This window comes from Schistocerca gregaria, chromosome 1 (assembly GCF_023897955.1).
Source record: "Schistocerca gregaria isolate iqSchGreg1 chromosome 1, iqSchGreg1.2, whole genome shotgun sequence".
NCBI classification, from domain to species: Eukaryota; Metazoa; Arthropoda; class Insecta; order Orthoptera; family Acrididae; genus Schistocerca; species Schistocerca gregaria.
Window position 1 is genome coordinate 1,157,737,248 of NC_064920.1, and position 19,888 is coordinate 1,157,757,135.

General features: G+C 41.9%; 2 protein-coding genes across 2 annotated transcripts in view; both read left to right on the forward strand.

Moving 5' to 3' along the window:
• Positions 1–1,715: 1,715 nt before the first annotated feature.
• On the forward strand, positions 1,716–4,085 carry LOC126295487 (uncharacterized). Its single transcript, XM_049988088.1, has one exon. The coding sequence runs from the start codon at positions 1,716–1,718 to the stop codon at positions 4,083–4,085; it is 2,370 nt and encodes a 789-aa protein (XP_049844045.1).
• A 4,947-nt stretch (positions 4,086–9,032) lies between these two features.
• LOC126295618 (lysine-specific demethylase 9-like) overlaps positions 9,033–19,888 on the forward strand; it is a 72,650-nt gene continuing 61,794 nt past the window's right edge. Inside the window, exon 1 of the mRNA XM_049988089.1 lies at positions 9,033–9,897. Within this exon, the coding sequence (XP_049844046.1) occupies positions 9,033–9,897 (865 nt within the window). The remainder of the gene's footprint in view (positions 9,898–19,888) is intronic.

Consider the following 19,888-nt stretch of genomic DNA (forward strand, 5'->3'; position numbering starts at 1 on the left):
AAGTGCCATTACTGGCCCCTACGTCTATCATCTCAACATCCATTTCTATCCCTCGTAGAGGCCTTCAATGAACTCTTTCCACCCATTCGCTCACTCTGCCCAGCGTTTAATAGTGGAATTCCTGTTGCACACTTAGTGGCTTATACAGCTGTTTTGCTCTGTTTCGGGGTAATGATTTAATCCTTGCTTAGGTAAAGATGTAGTAATTTGAGGTTTCCATGTTTCAGGTTTCTCCTGCACAAATAATACGTAGTTAAATTTTAAGAGAACTAGTTGAGGAAGATGGAGAGTAGTTTTAGATTATCGGTTAGTGTTTATTGGCTTTGCCTGATGAACTGTTAGTGACTGATATAACAGCATAATAATGCCCTTACATTGTAAATCATTATCATCTTTACAGTCCTCTCTAAAAGTCCTATGTTTGTTACTTAGAGCTGGTGGTGGAATAGTCTGACGAAGACCAAGGCTTATCACTAACAGTTGGTGGTGGAAGTCTTTTCAGCGGATGGTTACTCTGCTTCCAGTACAAACAATTTCCCTCTTCCGAGAACTTTTAACTTAATGCGGCGCTAACCAGTATGTCTTTTCTCAGGGAGTTACAAAACTCACTTCAAGTGCAATTTTTGTCTGTCGTTTCTGTGTTCTATTTACTTCCGTGCATATCCGTTTACAAGTGAGAAACGCCCTTTGAGTTTGCCTTTTCCGGTATCCTGTCAATGCACATTGGATTCACGCTGTCACCTTCGAATATGTTTGGGTCCACCAAACAGTAGGTGGTCTCGTTACTGTATGTCACAAACCACTGCAGCTTCTTCTTTGTAATAGTTGGACTTCATTGGAATAGCGTGCACTACTTTTCAGAGGGCAAGTGCCTCCCAAGTTATTTCATATGCTTCACGAGAACAACCACAATCGATACAAACAACGTTACCGCTGGTAGAAAGGCTCCCAAGTATGGTGTCGGATGGTATTTGTAAAGTCACAGTATTACCAAGTAGCCACTGAAGATTTATGTGGTGTCCCAGAAGACGACGAGCTTTTCCCTCGTAAAAATGCCGAGCTAGTTACACCACAAAATCAGATGCAACGCCGGTGAACCATTCAAGCAGGTATCGGCCCATAACAAGTGCGAGCTGTGAGGGTCAATAGATTTAATAGACTGAACTTGCCCACATAACCGTAACTTGTACGTATACATGACCATTACATAAAAAGTGGACACATCTTTAACTGCTGGGATAAACAGTATTAAATATACACGTAAATCGGAATTATATTTTGCATCGCGTTTGCCGTCATCTCCATTATTACCTGAACTCACACGCAACTGAAAAATTCGTACTGAAACATTAAACGCAAATAAGTACACACAAAAAGGTCCCGCATATTACAGCTGCGCCAAACGAACATTAATAATCAGACATCAATTATTTTTAAAATTGTTCTCCTTCTACCATAGTTAAAAGCAACAAACTGATAGTTACAGAATTATTCTAATTATGTACATTGAATACACATATATGATTTTGTGTTCCATGTCTCTTACCGAGCTTTCTGTATTCTGCCAACAGGAGTGGACTCGCCAACACCATCCCGCTCACAGAAGAAGACTAGATGAGAAAACAGATCAGCTCGAGACAATTGCCGTGCCTCCAGCATCAGAACCCGCGACTACTGCCGAATCCCTATCTGAGCCCCCCGATATGCAGTTAGGGATGGATGCTAGACCACCAGCACCCTCAGTGGCATCTCTTGCAGACTGGCATGACGAGCCAGTGGGTGAGGAATTAGAGAGTTATGCTGAGCCACCACCTGACTCAGTAGAAAGTACTGCACAATGGCCTGATGAGCCCTATAACGAGAAGTTGGAAAGAGATTCTGAGCCGCCACCAGACTCAGTAGAAAGTACTGCACAATGGCCTGATGAGCCCTATAACGAGAAGTTGGAAAGAGATTCTGAGCCGCCACCAGACTCAGTAGAAAGTACTGCACAATGGCCTGATGAGCCCTATAACGAGAAGTTGGAAAGAGATTCTGAGCCGCCACCAGACTCAGTAGAAAGTACTGCACAATGGCCTGATGAGCCCTATAACGAGAAGTTGGAAAGAGATTCTGAGCCGCCACCAGACTCAGTAGAAAGTACTGCAGAATGGCCTGATGAGCCCTATAATGAGAAGTTGGAAAGAGAATCTGAGCCACCACCTGACTCAGTAGAAAGTACTGCACAATGGCCTGATGAGTCCTATAATGAGAAGTTGGAAAGAGATTCTGAGCCGCTACCAGACTCAGTAGAAAGTACTGAACAATGGCCTGATGAGCCCTATAATGAGAAGTTGGAAAGAGATTCTGAGCCGCCACGAGACTCAGTAGAAAGTACTGCACAATGGCCTGATGAGGCCTATAACGAGAAGTTGGAAAGAAATTCTGAGCCGCCACCAGACTCAGTAGAAAGTACTGCACAATTGCCTGATGAGCCCTATAACGAGAAGTTGGAAAGCGATTCTGAGCCGCCACCAGACTCAGTAGAAAGTACTGCACAATGGCCTGATGAGGCCTATAACGAGAAGTTGGAAAGAGATTCTGAGCCGCCACCAGACTCAGTAGAAAGTACTGCACAATGGCCTGATGAGGCCTATAACGAGCAGTTGGAAAGAGATTCTGAGCCGCCACCAGACTCAGTAGAAAGTACTGCACAATGGCCTGATGAGCCCTATAACGAGAAGTTGGAAAGAGTTTCTGAGCCGCCACCAGACTCAGTAGAAAGTACTGCACAGTGGCCTGATGAGCCCTCTAATGAGAAGTTGGAAAGAGAATCTGAGCCGCTACCAGACTCAGTAGAAAGTACTGCACAATGGCCTGATGAGCCCCATAACGAGAAGTTGGAAAGAGATTCTGAGCCGCCACTAGACTCAGTAGAAAGTACTGCACAATGGGCTGATGAGCCCTATAACGAGAAGTTGGAAAGAGTTTCTGAGCCGCCACCAGACTCAGTAGAAAGTACTGCAGAATGGCCTGATGAGCCCTTTAATGAGAAGTTGGAAAGAGATTCTGAGCCGCCACCAGACTCAGTAGAAAGTACTGCACAGTGGCCTGATGAGCCCTCTAATGAGAAGTTGGAAAGAGAATCTGAGCCGCTACCAGACTCAGTAGAAAGTACTGCACAATGGCCTGATGAGCCCTATAACGAGAAGTTGGAAAGAGATTCTGAGCCGCCACTAGACTCAGTAGAAAGTACTGCACAATGGGCTGATGAGCCCTATAACGAGAAGTTGGAAAGAGTTTCTGAGCCGCCACCAGACTCAGTAGAAAGTACTGCAGAATGGCCTGATGAGCCCTTTAATGAGAAGTTGGAAAGAGATTCTGAGCTGCCACCAGACTCAGTAGAAGGTACTGCACAATGGCCTGATGAGCCCTATAACGAGAAGTTGGAAAGAGAATCTGAGCCACCACCAGACTTAGTAGAAAGTACTGCACAATGGCCTGATGAGCCCTATAACGAGAAGTTGGAAAGAGATTCTGAGCCGCCACTAGACTCAGTAGAAAGTACTGCACAATGGGCTGATGAGCCCTATAACGAGAAGTTGGAAAGAGTTTCTGAGCCGCCACCAGACTCAGTAGAAAGTACTGCAGAATGGCCTGATGAGCCCTATAATGAGAAGTTGGAAAGAGATTCTGAGCTGCCACCAGACTCAGTAGAAGGTACTGCACAATGGCCTGATGAGCCCTATAACGAGAAGTTGGAAAGAGAATCTGAGCCACCACCAGACTTAGTAGAAAGTACTGCACAATGGCCTGATGAGCCCTCTAATGAGAAGTTGGATATACATGATGAGCCCTCCAATAAGGAATGTTTGGCAACCACCTCTATCTTTGCAGAATATTGTCGTTTGAGAGCATCTCTTAGTGTTGGCCTTATGAAAGTAGCGCCCTTAAAAACAGGACCATTTCCGATCAAAACAGCCTTTATCGTTACAGGCCCACCGAAGAAGAGGGCCTTTACTGTACGGAAGGTGTGTCCTATTAAGGCAGCCTTCATAGTCACAGGGCCTCCAAAGATAAGAGCATTTACTCCAAAGAAGGTCTGATCAATTAAAATGTCCTTTTGTGTTACTGAACCACCGAAGAAGAAGGCATTCGCTTGTAAATTTCTTGTACCCAGTAAAACTCAAGTCCCTGGTTTTGATGTGACTAACAATGTGAAGTGCCCTTAAAAATTGGGTCAGTCTTGATTGTAGCTTTGCCATGAAGAAAATTTTAATGTACGCTTTTTAGAAATTGTTTGAAATGAATTTGCAAATGTTTCGAATAAATCAAAATTTAAAGTGAACATTCGTTTGCTTTATTTACTCAGTTGTTTCTTTGAATGACTGTTTTTGTGATGGTACTGGCTTGTATATTGCGCTAAGCTGCTATTTCGTCAGCACCCACACTTAACAAAAAGAACACAACAGTGGTTATTAATTGGTAGCAGCAACCAACAAAACGTAAATAAAAAAATTGGAATCTACAACCACATTTGTTCACAAACAACAAAACAGGGACAAGTCAGGGCAGTCTGTGAGTAAAATACATTGACTGTAAAGGCACAACCTCAAAATAGTGCAACATGAAAGTGTGTCTTCAGGGTCAACAGGAAATGAAACGATGTAGCAACCATCTTACAAACAAAGAAAATTCTTCTACCTAAGCCACTATCGACGAGATCAGTCATAAAATAGAATCTTAACACACGAAACACATTCAGTTCATCATCTAAAACCGAGGTCAACTGGTCTGTGCGTTGCGGCCCTAATTGCTTGGTATAAAGCGCATTTAGTTACAGTTTGGCGTAGGAAAAGGTTTGCACTACAAGAACTGTACACAAGTTGGTCGTCCTGCCGAAGGAGGGACCCATGCGTCAAAGGACAGTTTCTTATCCGGAGATGCGTTAAAAGTACTTGCTGCCGTCGCTGTCGCCTTAAGGAGATGCGCCGCGGTCGTGTCGTCGGTTTCGCCGGCCTCAGCTTTTTCTCCAACGCTAACCACTCCTCCCACAGACCCACGAAGTTGTCTCTCAATGGCGAGGGAGCTGCATGGGCAGTGAGAGGACATTCAGAAATTGTAATCTCCAGACAGGCATCATTAGCCGCTGCATATGTTGCGTTTGCCTAACTGAAAAGTAACTGTTTTTTTCTGTTTTTGAAGTACTGAACTTATCGAGGATTTCAAAGAGTTTTGAAGGGTTCTGCCCCGGACGGACCTACAATAAAAATTAAAGTAAATTTAACGTGAGAGCTAATCACTACGAGGTTTGCTGCTGGATCTACGTCAGCGTGGAATACGTAAACGACTGCAGCTACTTGCTGAAGCCTAAACGTCAAATTGGAGTTCACTGCTGCAACGGCTCAGAACAGCGAGGACGAATGTGCAGCTGCAGTAGTTTTAAATGTATCCATTGGAACGACAGATTTCATGACGATGACTGCATGACAATAAACGTAGGTTGAAGCTATACTGAAGAAAGACGAATGCTTATGAAGCTCGTTAGGTTATTTACTTCATTTCGTATCCATTCACATAGTGTTCATATTCTCGCTTCTCACTGCTAACAGATGCAATGAACTACTTTCCACGATTTCCTCCGTACCACTAAGCAATCGTCAGCACTTCGGAAAGCGATCGCTGAGGAGGAACAATTTTTTTTGACTGTCAGAGAAAGCAAATAGCGGTATTAAGAGCCTTTATTCAATGATCAGCCAGAACATTATGTCCACCAACCAACTGTCGACACAAGCCCGTCCAGGCGATGGCAGCGTCATCTAGCGAGGAATGACTGCCAGTCAGACACAAACATGGTGCATGTATTACATGTACATGTATGCTGCCTGTGTGTAGAATGGGGAAGGCGGTCGATCTACCTAAGTCTGACCGAGGGCACATTTTTAAAACCTCTGAGGCTCGGTTCAAATGGTTCAAATGACTCTGAGGTCATCAGTCCCCTAGAACGTAAAACTACGTAAACCTAACTAACCTAAGGACATGACATACATCCATGCCCGAGGCAGGATTCGAACCTGCGATCGTAGCGGTCGTGCGGTTCCAGACTGTAGCGCCTAGAACCGCCCCGCCACTGGGGCCGGCTCTGAGGCTCGGTAAGAGCATTTTGGAAACTGAACAACTTGTTGGGTGTTAGAGGGTTGCTTTGTTGAATGTCTTCAACACGTGGCGAAACCAATATTAAACGACGTCCGGACGTCGTCGGGTTGGGCGTCCACCCCTAATTGCAGTTGTCGGACGTGGCAGGCTGGGCAGACGAATAAAACAGAACAGGTGGCGGAACTGACATTGGACTTCAATGCTAGGCAGAGTACAAGTATGTCTGAACACAGAGGACACCGAATATTCCTAACGATGGGGCCTCCTCAGCCGACGCCCCATGCATGTCTCAATGTTAACACCGTGACATCGACAGTTACAGCTGTAATGGACACCTGTCCATCGATACTTGACGTTACCGCAGTGGCAGAACTTTTCACGGTCTGATAAATCCCCAAACAGCGTATCCAGACACTCTGGGATGATGATGGCATTGAAACAGAGGATGACACACACTGAAATACTAACCAACTTTTTCCAAAGCTGTTTCACACAGGAAAATCGCACTGCAGTTCTTTCTCTAAATCCTCGCACCAACTAGAAAATGGCTTGACCCAGGAATAAGTGCCCAAGGAATATAAAAGCAACTGAAATCACTCAACAGAGAAAGTCCACTGGATCTGACGGGATACCAATACGATTCTACACAGAGTACGCGAAAGAACTTGTCCCCCTTCTAACAGCCGTGTACCGCAAGTCTCTACAGGAACGGAAGGTTCCAAATGACTGGAAAAGAGCACAGGTAGTTCCAGTTTTCAAGAAGGGTCGTCGAGCAGATGCGGAAAACTATAGGTCTATGACATCGATCTGTTGTAGAATTTTAGAACATGCTCTTTGCTCGCGTATCACGTCATTTCTGGGAAGCGCGGAATCTACTGTAGGAATCAACATGGATTCCGGAAAAAGCGATCGTGTGAGACCCAACTCTCTGTATTTGTTCATGAGACCCAGAAAATATTAGATACATTCTCCCAGGTAGATGCCATTTTCCTTGACTTCCGGAAGGCGTTCGATACAGTTCCGCACTGTCGCCTGATAAACAAAGTAAGAACCTACGGAATATCAGACCAGCTGTGTGGCTGGAATGAAGAATTTTTAGCAAACAGAACACAGCATGTTGTTCTCAATGGAGAGACATCCACATACGTTAAAGTAACCTCTGGTGTGCTACAGAGGAGTGTTAAGGAACCATTGCTTTTCACAATATATATAAATGACCTAGTAGATAGTATCGGAAGTTCCATGCGGCTTTTCGCGGATGATGCTGTAGTATACAGAGAAGTTGCAGCACTAGAAAATTGCAGCGAAATGCAGTAAGATCTGCAGCGGATAGGCACTTGGTGCAGGGAGTGGCAACTGACCCTTAACATAGACAAATGTAATGTATTGCGAATACATAAAAAGAAGGATCCTTTATTGTATGATTATATGATAGCGGAACAAACACCGGTAGCAGTTACTTCTGTAAACTATCTGGGATTATGAGTACATAACGATTTGTAGTGGATTGATCATATAAAATAAAAAAAAGAGCGGCGCGTTTCTTCACAGGGTTATTTGGTACGCGTGATAGCGTTACAGAGATGTTTAGCAAACTCAAGTGGCAGGCTCTTCAAGAGAGGCGCTCTGCATCGCGGTGTAGCTTGCCGAGACATTCAGAACCTGCAATCTTCTTTTTCTTATAAAAATACTAGTCCGATGCAAAAGAAATACTCTTAGATTTAAATAATTGCCATTCTTTTACCCAGGCCACGGGGAATGATAGAACGTACGTGCCTCTAGTCTGAATGTACGTTCGCAATCTCCGAGTGTGTTACGACGAAATTATTTCACAATGAAAATTTCTCATCAGACCGCAACCACTCGCACGCTAATGTACGTACCCTCTGAATGTATCTAGTCAGTCACGCGCGTTGTTCAAAAGCTTTACTTTTAATATTCAGTGGATTACATTCCCGAAATTAATTTTTGTTTATGCTGCAAATCGTACTTCACGCGAAGTATTTATTACGTAAGTTTCAGGCTCAATTTAATAAAAAAAAAAGATTCCGAATAATAGAAATAAACAATAACAATCAAACAAATCAAACCTAAATAAACAGAAAGAGGGAACGTTACAATGGCGACCGAGTGCCATGACCATAATTTCAGTAAAAATCAGTAGAATTGTTAGTTGAAATATTTAAGTTTTTTTTCTTGCCATCCATTATTGCCACTACAACATATTGTTTCTGTTGCATGTCATGCGAGCTACGTACCAGAAACGAAAAACCACATGGAAATTACTAATTTTCGAAAAGAAGTTTTGGACCATTTAATGTTAATTCATCTCACTACAAAACCGTCAGAAAACACACGTAAGGTAAGAACAACAGCACTAATCCGCTTTAGTTGAAAGTAAATGTGCGACAGTTTTTTTTTATTTTTTCGACACCCACTGCGTAGAACGCATCAATTCCTTTTTCCAAATTCTTTTCCATTTCTTTTTAGTTTACGTAAAAATTGCATTAGTTCATTTTCTATTATATGTAAATGCATCACAAGATGGCGGACAATTTTTATTGATTGAGCGCGAAAAAAGTAAGAGACATTTATCAGTCTTCTGTTTTGCCAGAGACATATTTTACTACGTGAATTTTCACGGACGAGTGCAAAGCCATCTGTGATTTATTTACGTGTAGTACGAGCTGTAGTTATAGTGAAGTTCGGCTGCACGCTGTTTTGTGTTGTGAATCGGCATGGTGAAACTCAGATCTCAGACAAAAACCATGGATAGTTCGTCAGATGAGGAATCAATAGTCCAACCCTTACAAAACTTTGAGGCCGAAAGTACTGCGAATACCGAAAACACAGTCACAGCGACCGGCAGTGCTCAGTCGCAGGCGACGGGCGACAATATGTCGACTACAGAAACAGATACGAATACTGACAATACACAAGACCCAGTAGAAACAAACCTTATACGCATGTTTAGAGAGATGCAGACAAATTTAATGTCGCAGTTTGCAGCTCAAGTTGTAGAAAATGTTGCGTCACAAATGCAAGCTCACACAGAAAATGTTGCAGCTCAGATAGGTACTGTTAACAATCGAGTAGAAAATGTTGCAGCACAAATGCAAGCTCACACAGACAATGTCACAGCGCAGATAAACGCTGTCACTACCCAGATAGCCAGTGTAACGACACAAATGGACAAAATAGACAATGACGTGAAGAACCTGACCGACATGCAAAATAATCTGACGACTCAACTGACCCAGTTAAAAAGAGAGGTAGCAGATCAAGTGATAGAGGTAGTACGCGAAGATTTAAATTACATGAGCCAAAACATTGATAACTTAAAGTCCACAGTTAAGGATATGCCAGAACAGATCCGTACCTTAACCGAAAATTTTGAAGCTATGAGTTTTCAACAGACCGAGCTTAGTGTCAAAATGCAGGAGGCTGTAGACCAAGTTGATGACATGACGAAACAACAAAAACAGCAGTTTGACGAATTTTTAGAGGAAAAAGACAAACATATCAACCATACATTAGAAACAGAACTGAAAAAAGCAATAACTAACACTGTAGAACAGGTGTACACTACCCAAAACACGTCTGTAACTAAACTTCAAACTGACCTAGCTCAGTTACAAAAGACTCTGACACAGGACTTACCTGACTGGAAAAAACATGTAGACGAGCAACTAAAGAGTAAACACCATACACAGAACGAAAGAGAACAACATTCAGAAGAGGAATTTGATGACAGACGCACAGGTAAGAGTGACGACGCAGCAAACAGTTATCTTTATCCCGATGTACCCATGTTTTCACCAAACCAAGGTCGTTACGGTAATCAACATTACCGCGACGAACGAGAGAGACACCAGACAACCGAACCAACTTTGTCGGCTGTTCTGTTAGAGGAAAGCCTTATAAAACACAGGCAGTTTCAAGTGTTTATCCCAGAAAAAAAATCCGTCCACCCGGTAATTTTTATAAAGTCATTTAAGAATGTGTTGCCTAAGACCTGGTCTGAAAAGCAAAAATTACAGTATGTAACTGGATATATTCAAGGGGATGGTGCCCTATGGGCAATGGAAATGTCGGAAAATTGTCAGACATTAGAACAATTTGAAGCTGCATTTTTATCTAAGTATTGGTCCCATGGTGTACAAGAGAGATTGAGAAAAGCTCTGTTTAACCCGGAGCCATACAATCCAAAATTTGGATCACTCCGGAAGTATTTTGAAAAATACTTAAACAAAACGCGATTCTGGGACGAGCCCGTCACACACACAGACGTACTGCGCATCCTGAAGGCAAAATTACCGATCAGTATCAGAGAAAAATTAGTACAAGTACCAGAGAGCAATCTCGAATATTTCCTATCTGTATTAGATTCTATCGATTTAATTAATGAGGATGCTAGGCAAAATCAAGCCTACCAAAACAATTTTCGTGGCAGCGGTAGCAACCAGCCTATACAGCGCCAGCCGCATTACGGCGTCAACAATGTAGCGTGCGCGGCTGAATCGCGACCGGCTTTTGTCGATCGCGCCCCTACAGCACAGATGCCAGGCCCGAGTTCGGGAGGAAATTACAACTGCTACAATCAGACCTGCCATCCGCAATACAATAGAAAAAGAAAAAACGGGGATAGGAATTTTTCTGGTTATTCCGGTGACCGAAAACGTAACTGGTACAGAAATGGCAATAGGAACCAGTGGGGAAATAGTTATAATAATTTCCAGCCTGAATTTAGCCGCAACCACACGGGAGATCATCAAAGTAGGCAGTGGCAACATCCTGCTAACAGCCAAGCCTATCAATCAGAAACGCTAGGTGACACTATTCCGCTAAACTCAGGGCAAAACCACGACAGAAATACTCAACTAAGGAGCAACACGTCAGGGGTAAACATAATTGAAGTCGCAAACGAAACACAAACAGATATGAACCGTGGAGCGTTAAACTAAACATGGCCTCATTATGCTCCCCAATGTTGGCCATAGATTGTCGTGGGGGCGATCCATGCTGTCATGAAAGTAAATTGCTCAGGTACCAAGATGAAACGGATATGCGTGATTTATTGACCAAGGAGGAAGAACCACAGTCATGTGAAGGTGATGGTATAGTACAAGCTAATTTACAGGCCGTAGTAGGAAAAGTACCTACGCATATCCTTGTAGATACTGGTGCGAAAATTAGTGTGATGTCCAAGGCACTATTTAAAGAGATTAATATCCACACGACTTTACCGACCTATCCAGTACAAAATTGTAGGATATTAGGAGCCATAGGCGGTATATCCAAGTTAATTAAAATGCAAACCATGGTCGAAGTGCAGATTGAAGACATTGTTTTTCAGTCAATTTTTCTAGTTGTAGAAGGGTTGACAGAACGGTGCATTTTCGGCATGGACTTCTTAAGGGAAAAGTGTGCTAAAATTGACTTGGAATCTGGAAAGTGTCATTTATATATTAACGGAAAGAACTGTAGTGTGGATTTAATAAAAGTCAAGAGTAGTAACGACAAAGCTTGTCGAAATATACACATCCAAATCCTAAAGGTCAATACTTCACGAAATAGCGACTCGAGTGAACTGTGGTATCAGCAGGTAGAGCAGCATGAAATTGAACAGAAAATATCTGAATGCTCGGAAATCTCACAACAACAGAAGGGTGATCTTAGAAGTGTATTGTTACGCTATGCTCGTGTGTTTGATAAAAGACCCGGGGTCATTAGGACGTATCAGTATAGCATGGATGTCCGGCCCCACGACACTTTCTGTAAGAATACCTATTCTATACCTTGGTCACAAAGAGAGGCAGTGGCTCAAGAAATAAAGAAAATGCTCTCGTGGAATATCATAGAGACTTCATTATCGCCTTATTGCAGTCCACTATTAGCGGCCAAGAAAGCCGACAATTCGGTGAGACTCGTTCTCGACGCAAGGGAAATTAATAAGATTATAGTTCCAGTAACCACCCGAGCTGAAAACCTGGAAGAACAGCTGCAGCGTTTTCATGGGGTGCAATATTTAACTAGTGTAGACCTCCGTAGTTCATATTGGCAAATCCTACTATCACCTGATAGTAGGAAGTATACAGCATTCATATTTGCAGGTAGGTCCTACCAGTATTGTGTTCTACCGTTCGGATTGAACGTTAGTGCCGGCGTTTTCATAACTGTGCTCGACACTGTTTTAGGACCTGACCTTCTTGACAAACTCACAGTTTATATAGATGACATATTAATAGCAACACCTACATGGGATGAACATATAGAGATTTTGGAAAGAATGTTACAGAGGCTTTCAGCGGCAGGTGTCACAGCAAACCTTAGCAAATCAAAATTTGTGAGAAAAGACATAAAATTTCTCGGTCACATAATTTCGCCGGCAGGGATAAGACCCGACCCAGAAAAACTGTTAGCCATAAAAAACTTTCCCACGCCGTGCACAAAACGACAGCTAAAGGCATTTGTGGGATTGTGTTCTTTCTTTCGCAGGTTCGTGCCGAACCAATTGCTCAATAGACCTGCATTATTGGGCCTCTTAAAGAAGGACAAACAGTGGATCTGGACGCCTCAATGCCAGACCGAGTTTGAAAAAATAAAACATGCTTTGGTTAATTCTAAAATACTAGAACATCCTGACATGAGCAAAGATTTCTGTATAGCGGCGGATGCTTCATTTTCGGGACTAGGAGCCTGTCTATTTCAGCTGGACATAGGCGCTAGCTCCGACAATGTTAAGATAATTAGTTTTGCTAGCCGTACTCTGTCAGAATGCGATCGCAGGTATTCCACAACAGAATTGGAAGCCCTTTCTATTTTGTGGACTATTAAAAAATTCCACTATTATCTATTTGTCAAACATATACGAATCTACAGCGACCATCAGGCATTAAGCTTTTTACTCACTTGTAGGTTGCTACACAATCGCCTTGCGCGGTGGACGTTATTTTTGCAGTCTTATGATTTTGAAATGATATATGTGAATGGCAAGGATAACGTAATCGCCGACGCACTGTCAAGATTACCACAAGGACTACCTGAGTTCGAAGAATTGGTAGGAGAGAACACAGAATTTAAAGTTATGCTCATCAAGGACACAAAATTCAGGAAATATTTTTTGGATATGTGCAATAATATGGCCAAATTACAGGAAGAAAATGACCGGTGGAGAAAAGTTAGATTCCAGTTAAACAATAACCCCCCTTTACCCATAAGACAACATTACAGATTACACAAGGATGTATTATTTTACAGGAGGAACATGTACAGCGATACATGGTGCGTTTGTGTGCCCGAAGCATATGAGAAAAGTTTAATTTGGCATACTCACTACGCTTGGGGACACTACGGTACCTGCAAGTGCTGTAAGAAATTAAATATGTACTGTTACTTTCCCAATATGCTTCGACGCACACAACAAATTTTGAAAACTTGTATTATTTGTCAGAAGGTTAAGCCTGTCAATCTGAACTGCGAGACAGAGTTGCATCCTATTTTACCAAAAAACCCACTAGAGCTAGTATGCATAGATGCTATGGGTCCTTTACCCTCTGCCAGGGGAGGTGTAAAATATATTATTGGAGTATATGATGTATTTTCAGAGTATGTGAAATTATATGCCACGAAAACAACTGCAGCTAAGCCTATTATCAGACGTATGCTAAACGACTACTTCCTGTCTGTTGGGAAACCACAGGCGATGTTAACAGATAACGCAACCTATTTTACGTGCCATGCTTGGAAAAAATTTCTGAAAGAACAACAGGTTAAACAAATACTGATATCCCGGTATAGCCCGCAATCAAACCCTATTGAAAGAATATTCCGTGAATTGAATGAAAGAATATTCCGTGAATTGAATAGGTTTATGAGGACATACGTAGCCAACAAGCAGTCTAAATGGATTGAATACTTAAACGTTTTTGAACAGGTGGTAAACAATCTCCCAATATACGACACTGCAGTTACGCCGTCAGAACTAATTGCAATAAGAAAGAAAATAATGAATGGGTAAACCCTATCCCGTCTTTTCCTAGACAACCCGTCGACCTAAATGAAAAAATAAGGCAAGTATTAATCTCTATCACACAACAGGCCCAATGCCGAAAGAAGCATTATGATAAACGGCTACATGGTGTTACCAGATTTACAATCAGAGAAAAGGTGTTACTCAAAACTCACGTGAAATCTTCCTTGCTAGCTAAGAAAAACGCTAAGTGGCAAATGAAATATACTGGTCCGTACGTAATCGCACATATTCCGCACGACGGTTGTTATTTACTTGCATACCCTCACAGTGGTAAGATCAAAGGGCTGTATGCACACAGAGACTTAAGAAAATTCTACTATAATTAAGTATCATACGTCATATCTAATAATGCACAAGTATAAAATAAGTTACTGTAAAAAAAGGAACGAGCACGATTAGGATAAAGAAAATACATCTTATGCAGCTAAGTGAATCAGAGCATTTCACTATTTCTGTTTACATTTGTCAGTGAACGTGGACGCAAGACACAGGTAAGCTAGTACATACACGTCAGTTGGTGACTAGCGATGTTTAACACGAAGTGTACTTGTAAGTTTTGACGGAATGTTTTTTGTTTGGTCACAGTGGTATTTTAGTTTTAAGTTTATGTACGGAGGTATCTGGAGCGAACAATTGGCACAGACCTCACAGCAAAATATATGTAAGTTATTTATTCTTTTTTTTTTTGCCACTTGTGTATCAAGGCAGTAAGGTACAGGGTAAGTTACAAAGAAAAATATTGGACTCGCTAAGGTACAAAGGTTAAATTTGTGACGCAAGTACACGATAGGTTGCTGAGAAAGTATTTTGTGTCTTTGACGTATCCACACCACGAGTTTTTATCTATAAATATATCGCACAAAACACGACCTTAAATTTTTTTTGTATGCTGCAATTATAAAAAAGGATTCCTAACTGCTAATGAAAGTGTATATATATATATACACCATACGCACAGTAACTTGATCTAAGAAAAGTGCACCTAAAGATAGGATACATGAATAACAACTTGTGTGATCTTACTGTCATACAGATAATTTTTTTTTTAACTTTATATACATGTTTGAATGCAAGTACGATGTTGAGATACAATCTGTGAATGTTAACTGAAGCAAACATAACACCGTCCCTTATAAAAAAAATAAAGGAGTATGTATAAGGTAAGTTACAGGTAGCCAACTAGCCGAAAAAATGAGGTAACGCCGAAACAAACACAATTATTTACAGGTGGCGCTCGGCGAGATACTGCGAGACTTCAATCGGCGGGGAAAAGTCATGAAGTTACATTAATGTCACTATGACTGACGATTGACGTAATAAAACATTACCAAGATCACTGAGAAACATACTACGTGATACCCAGTAACGCCAAAGAATTTTAATAATCTATTTTTTTAGTATGAAAATACGAAGGATGTACGCTGACTTTAGAGGGATGTAGTACATTGATTATATTTTTTTATGTGTTTATAATATTTTGACCAATCTGAGCGGAAGATATTTGATGGAAGGAGAAGAAGTAACACAAATATGAACACAAAAAAAACACCATATACGCGAGCACATACTTTAGAGGCAGTAGCGAACAGCAGCCAAGCTTCATTATTAATCTGTTGTTTGTACTACCTAGCAATTTATGTATAGTGATTTATTTATGTCTGTTTACTCATTTCCTATTATTATTTTATTCCTTTATGTTTATGATGTGTGTGTACCATGCGTTGTTACAAACTTGGGTGACGAAAGAATGAAAGAATCCCCCCTCCCACATAGTAACTCGCGGGTAGAGAATGAACAAACTTTGCCTCATTTGGAGACAACTTCTAAAAGCACTTATAGTGCGTTCATGTCCTAGTATTGTTATTTCAATACATAAGTGCATCAGTAGCACGACATAGGGTAAAAAAGTGCTGTTGTTCTCAAACGTGTTCTCCTATGCTCTATGAGATGTCAGACAGTGTCACGATCGCGAAATATAGTATTAGAGGCACGTACTTTCTGAGAACACAATCACCTACCAATTTATGTAATAAAAATGTTATGAGCAAAAAGGTACGCCGACAAGGTTCAGTAAAAAATCGCTGGAACAAATAACGAACGCGGGCATTTATCATAAAAGACAAGCTAGTGATATCATGAGCTACAGTTTTGTTTCTGAATGGACAGGACAGTGAGACAATGTTATTCAGTGTCAGTGACCTGTGAGCTATATGCAAATAGACAAGTGAAAATACGTTTCATATCACGAACCTTTTCCTTCGAGGTAAAAGACACATAGTGAATCGACGAAGACTGCGGCGGTACAAGTGTTTGTGCACTACATAGGACAGTGTGCCGTTGCTAGCCAAATAGTGAAGTGCAGTACTTACCTTTGTGCAGTGGACTTCGGAGGCACCGAGTGGTCCCTTCCCACAGCCAAGGTGTACAGCAAGTGGAAACAAGTGCGGTTGGGTTTTTTGCAAACTCTGTGAACACTGCACGAGACACTGAAAAGTTTGGACCGAAACGCGCGGCATCGCCTTACGGCGGTGGGCCCGCGCAACTGCCGAGTTCCACACGGCGCGCAGCGCGCCACCAAACTGATTGTTGCGAGTGCACTTATGTGCATATGACACATTATTGGCTAACGGCATAACATAGAAGGACAATTTAAATGCAAAGCAAAATCTACGTTTAAATGGACACCCAACGAAGTGCCAAGACATGTAGAAACACAGATTCCTGAAACCCGAAATAAAGTCTGACTACCCCAGCTCATGATTCACGCCCCACGTTACCTTTGAACAACGCCTATGTTTATATGTATATATATGTATTAGTATTAAGTTAGACTAAGTATTAATCCATGTGAATTTTTGTTTGTTACATGTTTATATTACCCATGACGAGACAATAGTAAAATACGGAAAGGATGTCACGAAGCAGATCTTGGCGTAGAAGAGAGAAGCAGTGGAAAGCAGAACCAACTCTAAGCAAGAGCTAACGCCTCTTGCTGCCCCAGACACGACTATTAACCCACAATCTAGATCCGAACACTCTAATAAATATGTGACTCTCCTGAAAATTTTTTTAATAAAAAAAAAGACTTAGGAATTATGAATTTTATGAGCAGCAAGTGTAAAAGAAGACTGTTTATATAGCGATAGACTATGTATAAAACAATGTAATACCTTTGTATAATGCGATGTACCAAGAAATAATAAAATAATTTTGTGTATACAATACAAAAAAAAGAGAGAAGAAAGAAGGTAATAGGAGGATGTAACAATTATCCAAATGTGATGATTTTGTGTCAAGGACGATGTAATAATTTTGTGTGTATAGTATGTAAGTTTATGTGTGTTTTACATGTGTTCTGTGTATCCTTATATAAATGTTTTGTCCTCATTGTCATGTGTCAAAACTGGCATCAAAACCATGTTTGTAGAATGAAATGATCGGGAGAGAGACACTGACAGTGCAATCCCATTACGTGTGAATAACAGTCAAGGACTACCAGTGTGCAAAGTGTTTGGGCTCATTGCCCGCAAAATTGATATTTCTTCAGACAATTCGCCCAAGGGGGTGATGTAAAGGAACTGAAAATATTGTGATTTAATCGCAGAGGTGCTGAAAAATTGTTCCAGTGACACACCAGAGAAATATCTGGTAAACTTTTTATCTTTGAGAGACATAGGAACAATTTCGCCCTTCTTTTTTATTTCTTGTATGAACGACTACTTTTTGTTCTGATGGGCTGGTGGGATGTCGTACTGTCTAATTACTAGTGTGTGTGTGTGTGTGTGGTAAATGAATGAGGTAAAAGACGCAAGATGTGTTTTATATTATTTTCATCGCACAACAAGCCTTATTCCCATGCCTATGGAGTATTTATGTTAAGCAGAGAAGGCGAGTTTTAGATGGAACCGTAGATCTTCAAAACGGCGCTGCTCAACAATAGAGGTACGTGATTGTGCTATCTACTTTCCTTTCGTGGCCGCTAAAATTACTTCCGATTCGTTTTTCCGAGACATTCAGAACCTGCAATCTTCTTTTTCTTATAAAAATACTAGTCCGATGCAAAAGAAATACTCTTAGATTTAAATAATTGCCATTCTTTTACCCAGGCCACGGGGAATGATAGAACGTACGTGCCTCTACTCTGAATGTACGTTCGCAATCTCCGAGTGTGTTACGACGAAATTATTTCACAAGGAAAATTTCTCATCAGACCGCAACCACTCGCACGCGAATGTACGTACCCTCTGAATGTATCTAGTCAGTCACGCGCGTTGTTCAAAAGCTTTACTTTTAATATTCAGTGGATTACATTTCCGAAATTAATTTTTGTTTATGCTGCATATCGTACTTCACGCGAAGTATTTATTAGTTTCAGGCTCAATTTAATAATAAAAAAAAAAAGATTCCGAATAATAGAAATAAAGAATAACAATCAAACAAATCAAACCTAAATAAACAGAAAGAGGGAACGTTACAATAACGATTTCTAGTGGATTGATCATATAAAATTAATTGTTGGTAAAGCGGGTGAAAATCTGAGATTCATTGGAAGAGTCTTTAGAAAATGTAGTCCATGAACAAAGGAGGTGGCCTACAAACACCCGTTCGGCCTATAATTGAGTATTGCTCATCAGTGTCGGATTCGTACCAGGGCTGGTTGACAGAGGAGATAGAGAAGATCCAAAAAAGAGCGGCGCGTTTCTTCACAGGGTTATTTGGTACGCGTGATAGCGTTACAGAGATGTTTAGCAAACTCAAGTGGCAGGCTCTTCAAGAGAGGCGCTTTGCATCGCTGTGTAGCTTGCTGTCCAGGTTTCGAGAGGGCGCGTTTCTGGATGAGGTATCGAATATATTGCTTCCCCCTACTTATACCTCCCGAGGAGATCACGAATGTAAAACTAGAGAGATTCGAGCGCGCACGGAGGGTTTCCTGCAGTCGTTCTTCCCGCGAATCATACACGAGTGGAACAGGAATGGGAGGTAACGACAATGGCACGTAAAGTGCCCTCCGCCACACACCGTTGGGGGCCTTGCGAGGTATAAATGTAGATGTAGCTTCTTCATGATTCCGGTGGGAGGGCTCGAATCCGTCGTCTCCCAGGGGAAGAGCACCTGGGCACCTGAACTGCGTGACGGAGACAAGCTGGCGGCGGCTCCTTTGTGCTCTGGAGAACATTCAAGTGGGCATTGATGAGTCCAGTGGCGCTCGTGCAATGCACCATAACGGCCAAGGAGTATCGAACACTGGTTGCAGACCACGTGCTCCCTTTCACGACGATAATGTTTCCCGATGGCAGTGGCATTTTTCAGTAAGATAATGCGCCGTGTCAGAAGGCCAGGAGTGTGATGGATTGGTCCGAGAAAGACAGTTGCGAGTTCCACAATTGATTTGGCGGCCCCCAACTCACCAGATCTGAAACCAATCGAATACATCTGGGATGTGACAGAACGCGGCGTCAGAGTTCATCGCCCTCTCCCCGGAATTTAAGGGGAGTAAGTGATTTGTGTGCAGATGTGATGCCAACTCCTTGCAGCGACCTACCAAGGCCTAATCGCTTCCGTGCCACGAAGCGTCGCCGCTGTTATCCGTGCCAAACCTGGAAATACCGGCTATTACAGAAGTGGTCTCAATTATCTGGGCAATCAGTGTAAAACAGTTAGTTGTTCTTCCAGCGGCCAGCTGGTGCGTGATGGTCTCTGGTTCCAGCGCTCTGCTGT